Raw genomic sequence first — 16,385 nt, 5'->3', positions numbered from 1 at the left:
TAAGAAAGAAGGAAGCAATGAATGCCCTTAAATGAAAAGAAGAAAGACACGAAAAAAGATGACAAACTGACACGCTTTTAGGGTCTGAGACAGTATTTTGCTACTGATATGGACTGGTCGACAAATACCGTGCTTCATGAAACATACGCTAAGTGGGGCAATTATTTAAAAACAACAACTGGAAATCTATTAATCTCAGTTCAGTTTCTTGTTGTTGTAGTGAAACTCTGACATAAACATTCAAAAGGGAAAATTAGTAATAAGCGATATAAATGTTCCCCCGTTCATTCTAAGCCTTCATGAATCGACACACACACACACACACATCTCTTCTTGGGTAATTATCAATGAAGTGGTCACGTTCAAAAGATTGATGCTCCTCCTCCGTTTTTATATCCCTGCCATAGTAGGCAGTCATACTCCATTTTCCGGGGGATGGGAGAGGGGTCAGGGGGGCTGGAGGGGCGGGGGGACGGGCGCATGCCGGATATATTCTGATTTTCATAACCCACCGATATGGGTTTCGTGATCTTTAAGTCCGTATTTGTCTCCCTTCAGCGGGGTCAGCAGTGTTGTTCCACTTTTCCTCCCCGCTGGTCAGCTGTCCGCATGCGAAAAGTGACACACGAAGGGGGTTCAGCATCAGCAGGTCTGCACACCTGGTAACCTGAGAGAGCTAAAAAATCTCCACTCTGTACCCACCAGGCGCCGTGACCGGGATTCGAACCCGGGACCGTCAGACTGAAAGTACAACGCTCTGATTACTCTGATGCTGCGCCCGTCAAATCAAAAGTTGTTATTACGCCACTATTTGTACGTCAAGCTTCGTCATTGGCTGGTATTATAGCCAATGAAAAACGAGTAACACATAATAAGCTAAGTATCGGCATGACCATGACAGGTGAAGGCCTTTTCGTAAACATAGAAACTTGTTTTATCACTTCTGACTGTTACGTTTCGCCAATGTTAATGAAGGTCACTTCGGAATTCATGACTTCTGACAACTTTTGATGCTGCAGCATATTTTTGGTTTAAATCAAGTCTGATATCAGTTGATTGCGTGGTTATTTTATTTTTTATTTTATTTTTATTTTTTAATTTTTAAAAAATTTTTAGATATAAGAAATAAGGACAAATAAGAAAAAAAAGACATGGCGACTCTGAATGAAGGTCAATGTCTAAATGACATTTCCCCAAAGTTGCAGTTATGCATCTTGAACTGTTCCACTCCGAACTGATACTTGTCCATTAATTCTTGAAACATTGTCTTCATACAGACGCGGAAACTCAGTCGTAAGCAAGTTTAACACATAGACACTGACACACGCTCACACGCGTGCGTGCGTGCATGCACACAAACACACGCAAACGCACACACATGATCGTGTCGCATCTTTTCTTTCGTAACTTCTCGTTTACAATTCAGGAAGAAAAGACACCGAAGAATCAAAGCCGGACTGAAAGTATTTCTCTTCTGATTGACCAATTATCAATTTTATAATTACCCCCTCTATCACCCCCTCCCCATCCCCAAGGACAATAACTGACTGGGACCTTTCCCTCATTGTTATTTTCACCCTTCATCAACAGCTACGAATACGATAAAAATCAGCTATATATATGTAATTACACACACACACACACACACACACACACACACACGACAATACAACCAAAGACTAGGGGGAGCAGAGCGATCCTCATCAATTCGTAAAACAAACACCGCTGCCTGCGCCTTGTGTTAAAAACCCGTCCTAACACTCAGCTGAACACTACCAACAAGATACAAACCATACAGCTCAGTGCAATCCGCCCTCTGCAGAACTAACCCCTCCCCAACCCCCCACAGCAGCAAAGACAGCAGACGGGGACAGCCGCAGGCTCTCAGGCAGCAGCAACCAGCCGGAGCGACAGACGCCCTGGCCCCGCGTTCCCCTCACTCCTCGGACTTGTCCAGGATGCCCAGCTTCTGCCCGATCCAGCGGCACTTGGCGATGATCTCATCCTGCATGAGCGTGAAGCACATGGACAGGATGGCCATGCCGAACAGCACGTAGATGGACCCAAGCATCAACTGAGCCTGCGCCTGCGAGTTCTCAAAGTCCGTGCCCGGCACCACGTCCCCAAAGCCGATGGTGGAGAGCGTGATGAAGCAGAAGTAGGCGGACTGCAGCCAGTCCCAGCCCTCCCACAGCCCGAACAGCACGGCCCCGCCGAAGATGTAGCCGCCGATGACCACCATGGTGATGGTCAGAGGCACCGTGATGTTCTTCTCGTCGAGATCGTCGTCGTCCTCGTCGTCGCTGTCGTCGTCCAGGACCACCGGCTCGTTCTTGGCGGGCTGGTTGTGCAGGGCGCGCACGTCCAGCGGCACGATCTTCACGGCGCGGCCCGGGGGCGAGATGGGCCGCTTGCCCGAGGAGGGACGGGGCGTCTTGTTGGTGTCCGAGGATCCCACAGAGTCCGTGGGCGACTTGGTGGGCAGGCGCGAGAACTCCGTGTTGCCGCCTTTCTCTCCCTCTGTTGGGCAGACAGAGTCATAGTGGGAGGGTTCTTTTATCAGGAGACGGTCGTGTTGTATTGTATTGTATTGTACTGTATTGTACTATACTGTACTGCATTGTATTTACTATATTGCATTGGACTGTATATTGTACTACATTGTATCAAAATGTAATATGTTGTATTGTACTGCATTTTATTGCACTGCATTGTATTACTGTTTGTCCCAACAGTTTTCCATGTTGGACATTCGGCCTGTGCATGTGTATCGATGGTGTGACGAGATTTATGAGTAGAATAACTATTGTAGAAGCTTGCACGCGGACCTAACCATCCATGATCATATTAATGCGCGCATGCGTGCACACACACACGCGCACACACACACACACACATGCGCGCGCGCCCACGCACACGCCCGCGCATGCATACAAACACATGCCACACAATCGCATGCCTAATCCCCCCCCCCTCTCTCTCTCTCACACACACATCCCGCACAGACAGGATCACACACACACACAAACACACACACACACCACACCACAGACAAACATGATGCCACACACACACATACACCACACACACACACACCAGAGACAAATATGATGACACACACACACACACACACACACACACACACACACACACACACACACACACACGTTATCTCTCTCTTCATGGCCTCAGCAGTGTGTACTGACCGTTGTTCCACTTTTCCTCCCCGCTGGTCAGCTGTCCTTTCTGGGAGTCCACCAGACTCGTCTCTTTCTCCTTCCTCTTCCGCCCCTGCACACACCACGGCGGTACACTCCAGTCAATAATCCAGTCAAAAACGTCAGTCAGTCAGTCAGTCAAGCATTATGAATGAGAGAGAGAAATGGAGCAAAAAAAATGGACACAACGCATATGAGAGTGAGGAAATGTGTGTGTGCGTGCGTGCGTGTGTGCATGCGTACGTGAGTGCGTGCATGTGTGTGAGTGAGTGAGTGAGTGAATGAGTTGTGTTGTTTGTGTGTGTGTGTGTGTGTGTGTGTGTGTGTGTGTGTGTGTACCGAAAGAGAGAGAGGGAGAGCGAGAGAGAGAGAGAGAGAGAGAGAGAGAGAGAGAGAGAGAGAGAGAGATACAGTCAGACAGACACAGACAGACAGTGACAGAGAGAGCGTGTGTGCTCGCGCGCATGTGTTTGATTATCTGTTCATAGTTGCAGACCGGAGATATTGGACTGTTCACACTGTGTGTGACTTCACAACCATATTATATTTGGGTGAAGAACACCCATAATGATTATCACAGCAATAGCTACAGCAACAATACATATATATATATATATATATATATCACCATCGTTGTCGCTATCATTAAGATCATCGTCGTCGTCATTGCGATTGCTACTATATTGTAGTTTCAACATCAGAGAGAGAATAGTTCTATTGCAAAATCTACCCATGTCAATCTGTCTTCCCAAATGTAGTGAGTTACTGTTGATAATTTTCATGAAGCATAATTAACACAAACGCGCGTGCGCGTGCGCTCTCATACAAATATTACCATCGCCACTAACACCAAACACCGCCACGAAACTGATACAAATGGACAGTGCAGTCAACAGCAAGAGGAAAGACATAAACACAGGAAACAAAACCACAAGGTTAGGTACATGATGGCCTAGTGGGTAAGTGCGTACTAGTAGAAACGTGGTCCTGGGTTCGATTCACGCAAAACCGTACGCGCGCGCACGTGTGTGTTCGCGAGCGATAGTGACTGAAAATCAACATTAAAGGTTTAAGGTCCCATAGCCTTTATACTGTGAAAGATCCCATAGCCTTTTTCAGGGCAGTGAATTCATACCCACTGTGTCTAGGGCTCGGCATAGGAAGACGGGGTCTAATCCTCTCCTTTCGCCGTTTTAACTCACTCAGTACGGCCTTCTCCTCTACACAGACCCCTCGGATGTCCAGTGGGTGTCTGAATGACCCAACCTTTAGCTTCCGTCGTCAGAATTGTGGTATTCTTTGTCAACATTCACGTCTTCAGTATAAGAGCCTTCCGCTTGCAATATTTTGATGATGGTAATTGAGGTGAAACCGTCGTTCGTATGGAAAGAGTTAACCTTCCCCAGCCACGTCAGGTACCCATTCACACCTGGATGGAACGAGGACAATCGGACTAAAGTGTCTTTCCCAAGGACACAGCACCAGGGCGAAAACGGGGACCGAACCCTGACCACTGGATCAGGAATCCAACGTCTTGCCGATTCCTCCACGGGGTCTCCCCAAAGTCAATACAGGGATTGCCACAGACCCCTCCCCCCCTGCGCCCCACCCCCCACCCCCGCCCCCCCCATCCCTCGCCCCCCTCTCATACACTCCCCACACGGGAATCCTGGGCTGTGTACCATCACTGGCAGGACAAACACCGCCAAGCCTGTGTTGTCTGGGCAGAGCAAACAGGTAAATGATTCATGCTGTCCCACCGGCGACTCTCTTTGTTGTCTTTTGTCCAGGACACTGAAAGCACGTATCTTGAGACAGCACTCGTGGGACGTGTGGCTCTCATGGCTGGCTGGTTTGGATTCCATGGCGTGGTTTTATGTTTTTACAATAAACGCACGGAATGCAAAGATTTACTTGAATTTTCGTGTTTATGGCAGATCACTCACTCACTAACTCACTTACACACAATGTGCAAACGCACGTTGAAATACCCACGCACAGGCACACACACACACGCGCGCGCACGCACCGTGCGCGTATATGTCTGTCCTCCGTCTGATCTCTTTCAATCATGTGTGCATTCATCTGAATTTTTTTAATCCATTCAGTTACAGCCCACATATTCGGGATGCTAAGCGTCAGAGTAATGCCACCCAAACGACACAGACAACAACAACAACATCACATGACTTTGGGAAACGGCAAGTGACGGCCAAGCTCAACCGTCAGACAAAATAAAAGACAGGACTGAATTACAACATGAAAACAACGACAAAATAAAAGACAGGACTCAATTACAACATAAAAACAAACGACAAAGATACCAAACATTCAGCTGTAACCCAGCGAGCTAAAAATCAAAGAAAGAAAATGAGAGAGAAAATAACCCCCCTGAAAGGATAGTGTCTAAAATATTTTTTTTAGAGAGAAGAAAGATTCAGAACTTGAATACATACATTTCGGATGCCATCACAGCCCTTGCGCACGCTGTGCTACTAAAAAGTGTTCAAACATACTGGTTCTCAAATTCAGTTTTTCTCGGTATTAGCTTTGAACAATGTGGAGGCAGCTACAACAGGCCAGTGTTCCTTGCCATCAACAAGAACACCACCAGCAAACCAGTGCTACATCGCGGGAACTACAAGAAGGCAAATGGAGACTCTTCAGTCACTACACCAACGTTCTCATCAAGGACCAAGGTAGAGACATCAACAACGTTGTCAGAGACCTGAACACCAACATCCTGCAGGCAGCCATTGAAGCCATTCCACGAGGAGCTCGAAAAGAGTACAAACCCTACTGGAACAACCAGCTGCAAGGGCAAAAGGACGATGTGACAGCAGCCAGGCAAGAACCAGAAAACAACCCTTCAGACGAGAATCACCCGCGACTCCAACACGCGAAGGCCAAATTACCCAAGACAAAGATCCAAGCCAGGCGCCAAAGCTGGAGAGAGAATACAGGTGAGCTAAACACTGAGAAAGATGGCACAAAGTTGTGGAGAGTTGTAGGTCAACTCAGTGACGAGGCCAGCAGAGGCCACAATAACACACGAGAAGAGAAAGGAGAGGTGTTGACAGGGAGACGCGTCGCTACCCACTTTGCTGACAACTACGCAATGGAAAGCACTGAACCTGTCGGCCCATCTCAGCAAAGAAACAAGAAAAGAACAGAGAGAGCGACCACGCCAGCCCTAATTGCTGAGAAGTACCCAGAAAAATCATGGAATTATGCATACACTGAAAGGAGCAGGCACAGTCATCAAAATTCCTGAGGGACATACCTACACAGCAGGGATACCAACTGGGAAACACTGCAACTGCTTCAACTACTTGACTGAAATTCAGGCTGTCATGCAGGCTGCCGCCATGGTTCACTAAGAGAGCGACTTCTCCCAAGTTGTCTTATCTCTGATGCGCTGTCTGTTCCGGAAGCCCTTGAAGGAGACAAACTTCCTCGCCTCATGAAAAGACTCCAAGAAGTTGCCGAGAGAAGACGAGAGCTCCTGCCATGGGCTGGCGCCCATTGCGGAATCCCAGACAACGAAGCAGCTCATCAGATCGCCAAAATCAGACCAAAAAGAAGTCAACCAGAACCACGAGGGATGCATATCACCCCACTGAACGCTGGCAGCAGGTGGTATTCAAAAGATAACGAATTGGCCATTGCTGTCTCATTGTCCACCTGCTCAGGAAGATGAAGCTGGTATCATATCCCATCCGTTACTTTAGTCTAAAAGACCAAAAACCAAAGCACATTCTTCAGACCTGTCCCGTCCTGAAGGGACTCAGAGACACCGTTAGGCCGACACCAACCCTACTGCACACACACTCCATGGCTCCAGACAGGACTTGGAGAGAACCACGTCATTCATCAGGTAGGATGGAGTGACACTGTGATGAGGCGAATAAGAAGTGGTATCAGCTGTTTATAGTTTCAAGGAGGTGACAAAGCGTGCGGACAGATTCATACAAGCAATTCCATTGTGCTGTAATAAACAAAAAAGAAAAACAAACCCACAAACATAAGAAAACAAGAGCAGATGCCTGATCTTCGCATGAATCCAAATGCAAGTCGACACTTAGGAGGTTAGGCACAGGACAAAAATGGTCCAGTCACGCTTCGGTTTGACTTTGCAAGGCTGCGTGAAAGCGTAACGATTAAAAATCATACACTGACGGGCGCAACAGCCGAGTGGTTATAGCGTTGGACTTTCAATCTTAAGGTCCCGGGTTCGAATCTCGTTAACGGCGCCTGGTAGGTAAAGGGTGGAGATTTTTCCCGATCAACATTTCCAAGATCAACATGTGTGCAGACCTGCTAGTGCCTGAACCCCATTCGTGTGTATACGCAAGCAGAAGATCAAATACCACGTTAAAGATCCTGTAATCCATGTCAGCGTTCGGTGGGTTATGGAAACAAGAACATACCTAGCATGCAAACCCCCGAAAAAGGAGAATGGCTGCCTACATGACGGGGTAAAAACGGTCATACACGTAAAAGCCCACTCGTGTAATATACGAATGAACGTGGGAGTTGCAGCCCATGAACGAAGAAGAAGATCCATGCACTCGACACTACATCTTCTTTAAAACGAGGAATGGTTCATCACCTACGCAAAAACCTTGGGCGCCGGTCAGGCCGTGAGAACCTCTGTGTACCTCATGCCACAGGAGATGGAAGAGAGGATTGGGTGGGAGTGGGGGTGAGAGCGTTTACGTGAAAATGTAAACGATGCCTTGGGGACTGAACGATGGTCATCATTACAACGATGCGGACTCTCCCGCTCTCACAAAACCGACATAAAGAGCAGAAGTAAGACAGACAGTGAGCGAGCGAGCGAGCGAGAGAGAGAGAGAGAGAGAGAGAGAGAGGACACATCTGAAATGAAAGATATGGATATAACTACTACTACTGCTACTTCTGCTACTAACCATCATCGTCATCATCATCACCACCACGGGCGGTGATCACAATCACAATACCATCATCACCATCGCCACTATAATCACAATCACAGTACCATCATCATCACCACAACAACAACCACCAACAACAAACACATGACAAATCCGTGCCTGTGCCCCACCTTGCAGCAGCCGCAGCAGCAGATCTTGCTGTAGATGAAGCGGAAGATGTCGGCGAGGACGTCTCCGATGTTGGCCAGACACAGCAGCATCAGAGGAATGCCCAGCACGGCGTAGGCGATGCACACCAGCCGGCCCCACACCGTTTTGGGGGCGATGTGGCCGTAGCCTGCAACACAGTTCACTTCAGTTCAGTTACTCAAGGAGGCGTCACTGCGCTCGGACAAATCCATGTAGACGCTACACCACATCTGCTAAGCAGATGCCTGACGGCAGCGTAACCCAACACGATTGTCAGGCATTGAGTGCATGCCACGTGGTGTGTGTGTGTGTGTGTGTGTGTGTGTGTGTGTGTGTGTGTGTGTTTTAGTGTGTGTGGTGTTGTGTATGTGTATGTGTGTGTGTGTGTGTGTGTGTTTTAGTGTGTGTGGTGCTGTGTATGTGTGTGTGTGTGTGTGTTTGTGTGGTGGTTTTTTTGTTTTGGTGTGTGTGTGTGTGTGTGTGTGTGTGTGTGTGTGTGTGTGTGTGCGCGCGCGTGTGTGTGTGGTGTTTTGTGTGTGTGTGTGCACGCGCGCGTGTGTGTGATGTTGTGTGTGTGTGTGTGTGTGTGTGTGTGTGTGTGTGTGTGTGTGTGTGTGTGTGTGTGTGTGTGTGTGTTAGTGTGTGTGTGTGTGTGTGTGTGTGTGTGTGTGTGTGTGTTTACCTATCATTGTGGATTTATTCCATATAATTTTGCCAGAGGACAACACCCTTATTGCCGTGGGGTGTTTTTCAATGCGCGAAGTGCCAGTGACTATACGCTCAGTTTGATTTTCCAGTCAAACTTGGGAGAAAGGGAGAGAGCGGGAATCGAACTAAGTACCTCACGGACACTGTATTGGCATAACCATTCTGCCACATTCCTCCTTACGATAAGTGTGGCCTGAATTTGAAGTGACTTACTACTTTTTGTGATGAAAAGTAACGCAGTCCAGAGAGGAAGGATTCCAAAGAAGTCATGGACACTGACGTCCTGACCTGAAACTCCTATCTTTTCTCAGTGAGGTCCCTTTACAGACGAGCATACTCCTCAACAGCACTAAGCAACATTTTGCCATTGGCCCTTAAGGTCAAATACAAGCAATAACTGATTGACTCATTGACACGGATACTTCTTTAGCGCCCATCCTCGGTCAGAGACCAAGTGCTGAACACTTTACATGCACAGCGTCATTTGAACAACAGGCTGTCGACTGATGAGAGTTGTCTTTTGGTGGCTCATCATTCGTTTGTTTCCTGTAACTCAGAAGGGTTTTACTGGGGTTTACTCCTTCAGACTTTAACTTTACCAAATCTACCCATACGGCAGAGGTGGAAATCTCCGTGTGAAGGGCGGGAACGTCTGTTTACCCGTGCAGGCCCAAAGGACCTACCCACTGCCAACGTGTTATGATTATGTAGTGATTGCAACACATGTACAAATGAAGGAAGAGAAAATGCTATGCACAATATCTTCGTTTAACTTTCAATTTTGAAAAGCTGATCTAATGCAGTGAGGGGCAAGGGCGTGGATAGGGCGTTAAAGGGAATGATTCAATAACGGTCACTATGTCAGACATTGAGAGTGAGTCAATGAAGTTCACTATGTCAGACAATGGGAAGGATTTAATAACGGTCATTATGTCAGACACTGGGAGTGATTCAACAACGATCACAATGTCAGACATTGGGAGACATTCAATAACGGTATCTATGTCAGACACTGGGGGACATTCAATAACGGTATCTGTGTCAGACATTGGGGGACATTCAATAACGGTATCTATGTCAGACATTGGGAGACATTCAATAACGGTATCTATGTCAGACATTGGGGGGCATTCAATAACGGTATCTATGTCAGACATTGGGGGACATTCAATAACGGTCACTATGTCAGACATTGAAGGGCATTCAATAACGGTATCTATGTCAGACATTGGAGGACATTCAATAACGGTATCTATGTCAGACATTGGGAGACATTCAATAACGGTATCTATGTCAGACATTGAAGGGCATTCAATAACGGTATCTATGTCAGACATTGGGGGACATTCAATAACGGTATCTATGTCAGACATTGGAGGGCATTCAATAACGGTATCTATGTCAGACATTGGGGGACATTCAATAACGGTATCTATGTCAGACATTGGGGGACATTCAACAATGGTATCTATGTCAGACATTGTCACTTTGTCAGACAATGGGAGTGATTCAATAACCGTCTCTATGACAGACAATGGTTCCTCTGAAGGGGAGGTCAGCACGTGCAGCACAGAAAGCGACAGCTGTTTCGCTGTGTGATTTCCCATCAGACCTACCGCTTGCTTCTGGCTGCCAGCTGAAGAGAAGCACTCCCTATTTAAGAAAACAGCAACTCCCCATGATTTGGCAAGGACCTCCCTGCTGTTAGGAAATTGCCTCCAAAAAGCTCTTGAAGTGACACTAGATAAATTGAATGAAAAGGGTCCTTAGAAAACACCAGACGGGCTTTGGGGGCCAGTAACAAGGAATAATTGCTCACAGGGACGATCGTTTGTATGTTGATACATACAGAGGAAATTAAGGCGCCAGCAGGTCTGTGTCTGGGAGATCGAAAAAAAATCTCCCACAACCCACCATGCGCCGATGCTGCCATTAGAACCCAGGACCTTCATATTAAATTCCAACCCTTGATCCATTCGGCTATTGTCTACCCTCTTTCTCGTCTTCCCTTCTGGCCTGTCAGAATTTGGTTCCACTTGCCTTTCTATTAGTATTGTTTCCACCTTCACTCCCTCTCCTTCCTTTTCCTTTGTCAGGAATCTCTGTCTCTCTCTCTCTCCCTTCCTCTCTCTCTGTTCTCAACCGCGAATATGGCTTATTCCGCATGCTTTGGCGTCTATTTCAAACTTACACTCTCATTTTATCTCTCTTCCATTCTTTCTACTTACATCTCTAGCTTTCTCTCTCTCAGCCTTGTTGGCTTGTCTCTCTCCTTCGTTCTCTCTCTTTCCACCTGTCACCACCCCATGGCCCCTCTCTCGCTCTGTCTGTCTGTCTCTCTTGCACGTTTCCCTCAAGGCATGTGACGTATCTTTTCGCCAACACTGGCTTTCAGCAGCAATAAACAGTCAGCAATGGTGGTCCCGCTTGAGGGGAAAAAAGAACTATCGATTTCATTGACATGTCAACAGCAAACCCTGTGAATGCTCAACGCCATGTATGTTATTTTCGTTTGGAACTGTTTATTACAGACTTTTGCTGGTGATTTCTTTCTCTTGTCTGTCTTTATTTCATCTGTTCTATTTTCTCTCCTCCTTTCTCTCCCTTCCTGAAGGAAAAATGAGAAAGTTTGCTAATCCCAGAAACTCGTTAAGTTCAGTTGCCGCGGTCCGTGGTGAGGAAGATCGATAGATCAATAGCCTGTGCCAACAGGCAGGCAAGTCCTGGGCTGACTCAGGTCCACATCCGTTGCCACAACAATCCGTCATTTCTCTCTCTCTCTCTCCCTCCTTCCACCGCCCCTTCCACTGCCCTATTTCTCTCTTTGTCTGTCTGTCGTTTTCATTCGGGATGGTAATAACGCAGAGTTCTCTCATTATGTTGTTAGTAAGGAACCCACCCTCCCCCACTTCTTTGTTGTTGTTGTTGGGATTGGCGCGAAATGATAGAACTGAAACTTGACGAACGTACTTATGAGAGCCGTACGTGAATACTAAAAACGAGTAACGTTTTAGATAATTGATATTAGTATTATAGAGAAGATAGCTATACGAATAAAGTGAAAATATTCCACATTCTTTAATGCCACAATGTCAACAGTGTTCATCACCGCTGTTTGTCAGTGGTCTTAAGATCAAGTAAAATGTGTTTAGTCACCCTCAAAATGAATAAAAGTGAGACAAAATCGACGGAGAACAAGTCTAAGAAAGTGTTAAAATGAAACTGAAGTAAAAAAGTTAAGACTACAGGTTCCCCACCCCTCTGAGCATAGTGCAAGGTGCGCACTGGTGCCAGTTGCATTGCTTGGTTCTAACTTTTTGACAGTTACACGTGACTAAATGCCTACGTTGACCGAACTACGCCACTGGTCAGTTCCATACTACACACAGTTAGTAGCGGGTTACGACCGTACTAGGCTCTTCCGTCCGAGCAATGCAACTGGCTCGGACTGGAAATGGAGAGAAAGCTACAAATGCTCTTGCCAGAATACTCCGCAGCCTTCAAGTCGACGACAAGACATATGCTAAGATTCAGACCAGTTTCAGTTTCAAACAGCCTCTTGGTATGAACCTCTAGCTGTGTGGTCGACCAAAAACATATCTCCCGAGCATTGTCGTTGGAAGAGAAGTGACAATTAGGTCAGTGAGCATTTAATCAAAGATAACTAAATCAGAAATGCTCGCTTGGGTATCTTCATCTCAATGAGGTATTAGAGTGAGTCTTGCTCTCATTCTTGCGAAGTTTATTGCAGACTGGCTGAGGATAGGTAATATATATTTTTTCTCGCATGTAACTTCCTCGCACGTGTAATTATAGTGGAACTGCTCACATTTCGATGCAGTGACCACAAACGTGCAACCAAAACATGGAATATGGAGCGGAAAGACATGAATGTCTGTATAAAGAATGAAGCCGCCGATAAGTGTATATGGTAATGAATATTATTTTTATAGCTGAATGTCCCAAACACATGGAGATAAAAAGATAGTATATACATCATCATCACTGTAATAAAAAATCTTTTTATAAATTAAAATATTAACAGGTACCCTATTGTCACAGCAATGCAACATTTGTTAATCACTTTTGTAACACGAAATCTGAGGAGAAAATATTTGGTTGAGATTTAACAAAAACTGACAACGATTGGGAAGGCTGTATGGATTTGTTTTCATGCACTGGTCAGTTGACTGCTTTGGGTTTGAATGCGTTGGTACCCTTTCTTGTCTGTGTTGCTGCTGCAACTTAATTTTTTTTTTTTTTTTTTTACTTACTGATGCGACAAATCTGAGTAATTGTAGAAGACCAGCTGAAGTAAATACATTTACTGATATGCATTTTGTACACAGTATATATAAGTATAGTCTTTGTTCGGTTAAAAAAAGACTATTTTACCGAACGATTTCGCCTGCTTTGTTTATTGTATAATAATTATTGTAAGATACTGCATTGCATTCCACTGCACTGCATTGCACATTGCATTGTATTGCATTGCATTGTATTGTACTGTATTGTATTGTACTGCATTACTCTTTCGCAACAGTAGATTCGGGCTGCTGTCTTCTGAGACAACATGTGGCAGCATTGCAGTGTCACCTATTTTATTCTCTCTTTTTCCTCTGCCTGCGAGTGTATTTGTTTTTTTCTATCAAAGCAGATTTTTCCGTAAATTTTTGCCCGAGACAATACTTTTGTTGCCATGAGTTCTTTTCCGGACACAAACTGCATGCTACACACGAGACTTCGGTTTATCGTCTCACCCGAATGACTGACGTCCAGACCACCACTCACGGTCAAGTGCAGGTGGAGTAAATACGGGCAAGTGTGGGATTCGAACTCATCGCTCAGATTCTCTCGCTTCCTAAGCGGACGCCTTTCCCACAAAGCCTCCGCTCCTCTGTTGGAATTTTCGTTTCAAACGTCACTATCTCTTGCTACGGAGTTGCTGTCCTAGTTCATTTATTGATTACCCTTCTTAAAATTAACGAGAGTTGAAAAGATCGATTTAAAGTTCTAGAGTTCTAAGTGTGTACGTCTGTGCGTACTTAGGCCAGGCAAGTACGCACGTGCGTGTGTGCGCGCGCGCGCGTGTGTGTGTGTAAACGCAAGCTGTAAACATGTCTGTATATCTGCTGGTAAAATTAACATTCCAATAAGAGTTAAATATAACAACAACAACATCAATTGTTAATCGATTGCTAAAATTTAATCGATAATCGTCTTTTTGCAAGGAAATGTTACGAGTCTGATGACATTGTCTCTATGTTTCTCTCTCTCTCTCTCTCTTGGTCCCCACACCCATGCTACCGTCATTTCCTTTTCAGTCCACACAGTCAACCAAGAGTGATGTCAAACAAGTATAGAAGGACACCGTTCGATAAAGGGATCGATACTTGGGAAGAAAAAAAGCACAAAAAGCCGTATTGATTATGGAAGAGAAAACCTAGCGTTGTAAGCAATACATACAGAGCGTTAACGTCACCACTCCGATGTGCGCGCGTCAAAGAACAGAATGAACGCATTTTCAAACCGGTTTTATTTCTCTCTCTCTCTCTCTCCCCCCCCCCCTCTCTCTCTCTCTTCTTTAATTTTCCTTTACTTTCTCCTCCCCTCAACTGGTAAAACCAGTTTTTTTAGTCTTGAGGTAAATACTTCTCCGTTCTAAATTTGCAATGAAGTGTTATAGATCGAAGGTACTGCGAACGTTTTTTGTTTAAAGGCTTAAGAGAAGGGTGATTAAGAAATAAAGAAATAAAGAAAAAAGAAGGAAAAAAAAAGGAGAGAAGATAACTGAGCGGTCAGAGCGTTAGGCTTTCACTCTGAGGGTTTTTGGTTCCAATCCTGATTGGGCCTGTTGGGCCAAGGATGGGTATTTTCTTATCTCCCTGACCGTCCGCCTAGGAAGCGGGAAAATCTGAGCGCGCTGGTTTGAATCACGGCTCAGCCGCCGATATTTTCTCCCCCTCCACTAGACCTTGAGTGGTGGTCTGGGCGCTAGTCATTCGGATGAGACGATAAACCGAGGTCCCGTGTGCAGCATGCACTTAGCGCACGTAAAAGAACCCACGGCAACAAAAGGGTTGTTCCTGGCAAAATTCTGAAGAAAAATCCACTTCGATAGGAAAAACAAATAAAACTGCACGCAGGAAAAAATACAAAAAAATGGGTGACGTTATAGTGTAGCGACGCGCTCGCCCTGGGGAGAGCAGCCCGAATTTCACACAGAGAAATGTGCTGTGAAAAAAAAGAAAAATAAAGAAATACAAATACAAAACATGTCCCCAGACTTTTCATTGCCTGAACCCCTTCGTGTGAACACACACACAGAAGTTCCAAGTTCACGCAAGTTAAGGATTTTGTCATCCTTGTCCGAGTTTGGTGGGTTTTGGAGAGAGAAATACTCAAATGCACTAAACACGACAGAAATACTCAAATGCATTGAACACGACAGAAATACTCAGATGCACTAAACACGACAAAATACTCAGATGCAATAAACACGACAGAAATACTCAAATGCAAACACGACAGAAGTAATGAAATGCACTAAACACGACAGAAATACTCAAATGCACTAAACACGATAGAATCATTAGCAAACTGATGTTGGTCGTGTGGCGGGAGGAGGAAGAGGTTTTCGCCTGACAACAGAGGACAAGTAAAGACATCATCCAACAGGGAAACCGGGAAAAGAATCCTAACAACGGGAAAGGGGCTCGTGCGTGTTTGTGTGTGCGTACGTGCGTGCATGCGCGTATATGTGTGCGTGCGTGCGTGCGTGTGTGATTGTATATATTATCTGCTGATGCGTGTATGAGTGCGTGCGTGCGTCCACATGTGCACAAGCGCTAAGACAAACCTGTGACGCATGTGCATGTGTGTTCAGTAATTATCCTATACACGATGGGGGGAGAGATCGAAATCGTCACAGGGCGACCAGCTACGGCAGTAAACAAGCGAAGAAAAATCGACAAGAAAGTGGAAAGGGCAGTAATTGTATCGGCTTCTGCTCTGCGAAGCGTGCAGAGTTATTTACTTTTCTCTGCATAAACAATGTCACGACCCCCCCAAGCCCCCACCTCCGCCCACTCCCCCCTTCTGCCACGCAAAGCCCGTCACTACAACCCCACTCCCTTCCCTTTACCAGAATCATGCATCCACATACACATAACTTTCACAAAAGGCATTGACGGCATGAAATACTAACTTACATCCTCGATAAATTTCCAGTGCTTCTTCCAGCTAACTAGGTTTCCCCCCCTATATTTCGCGTCGTTTCAATGGCATTATCCCTTTATCCCTACACCACTCGTCCTAAATCCCCCATACACAGCCGCCCAAGGATCCATCA

The 16,385-nt window shown here is 45.8% G+C and overlaps 1 protein-coding gene across 1 annotated transcript in view; it reads right to left on the bottom strand.

Moving 5' to 3' along the window:
* Window positions 1-1,109: 1,109 nt before the first annotated feature.
* The window catches only part of LOC143282475 (potassium channel subfamily K member 18-like), a 36,679-nt gene continuing 21,403 nt past the window's right edge, over window positions 1,110-16,385 (bottom strand). The window contains exons 3-5 of the mRNA XM_076588128.1: window positions 8,308-8,474; window positions 3,207-3,291; window positions 1,110-2,520 (exon numbers count right to left, since the gene is read on the bottom strand). Of these exons, the coding sequence (XP_076444243.1) occupies window positions 1,937-2,520; window positions 3,207-3,291; window positions 8,308-8,474 (836 nt within the window). The 3' untranslated portion in view covers window positions 1,110-1,936. The remainder of the gene's footprint in view (window positions 2,521-3,206; window positions 3,292-8,307; window positions 8,475-16,385) is intronic.

The sequence above is a fragment of the Babylonia areolata genome, chromosome 5, assembly GCF_041734735.1.
Source record: "Babylonia areolata isolate BAREFJ2019XMU chromosome 5, ASM4173473v1, whole genome shotgun sequence".
NCBI lineage: Eukaryota > Metazoa > Mollusca > Gastropoda > Neogastropoda > Buccinidae > Babylonia > Babylonia areolata.
Note: the sequence above shows the minus strand (reverse complement) of the source record. Positions and strands in the feature narration are given on the sequence as shown.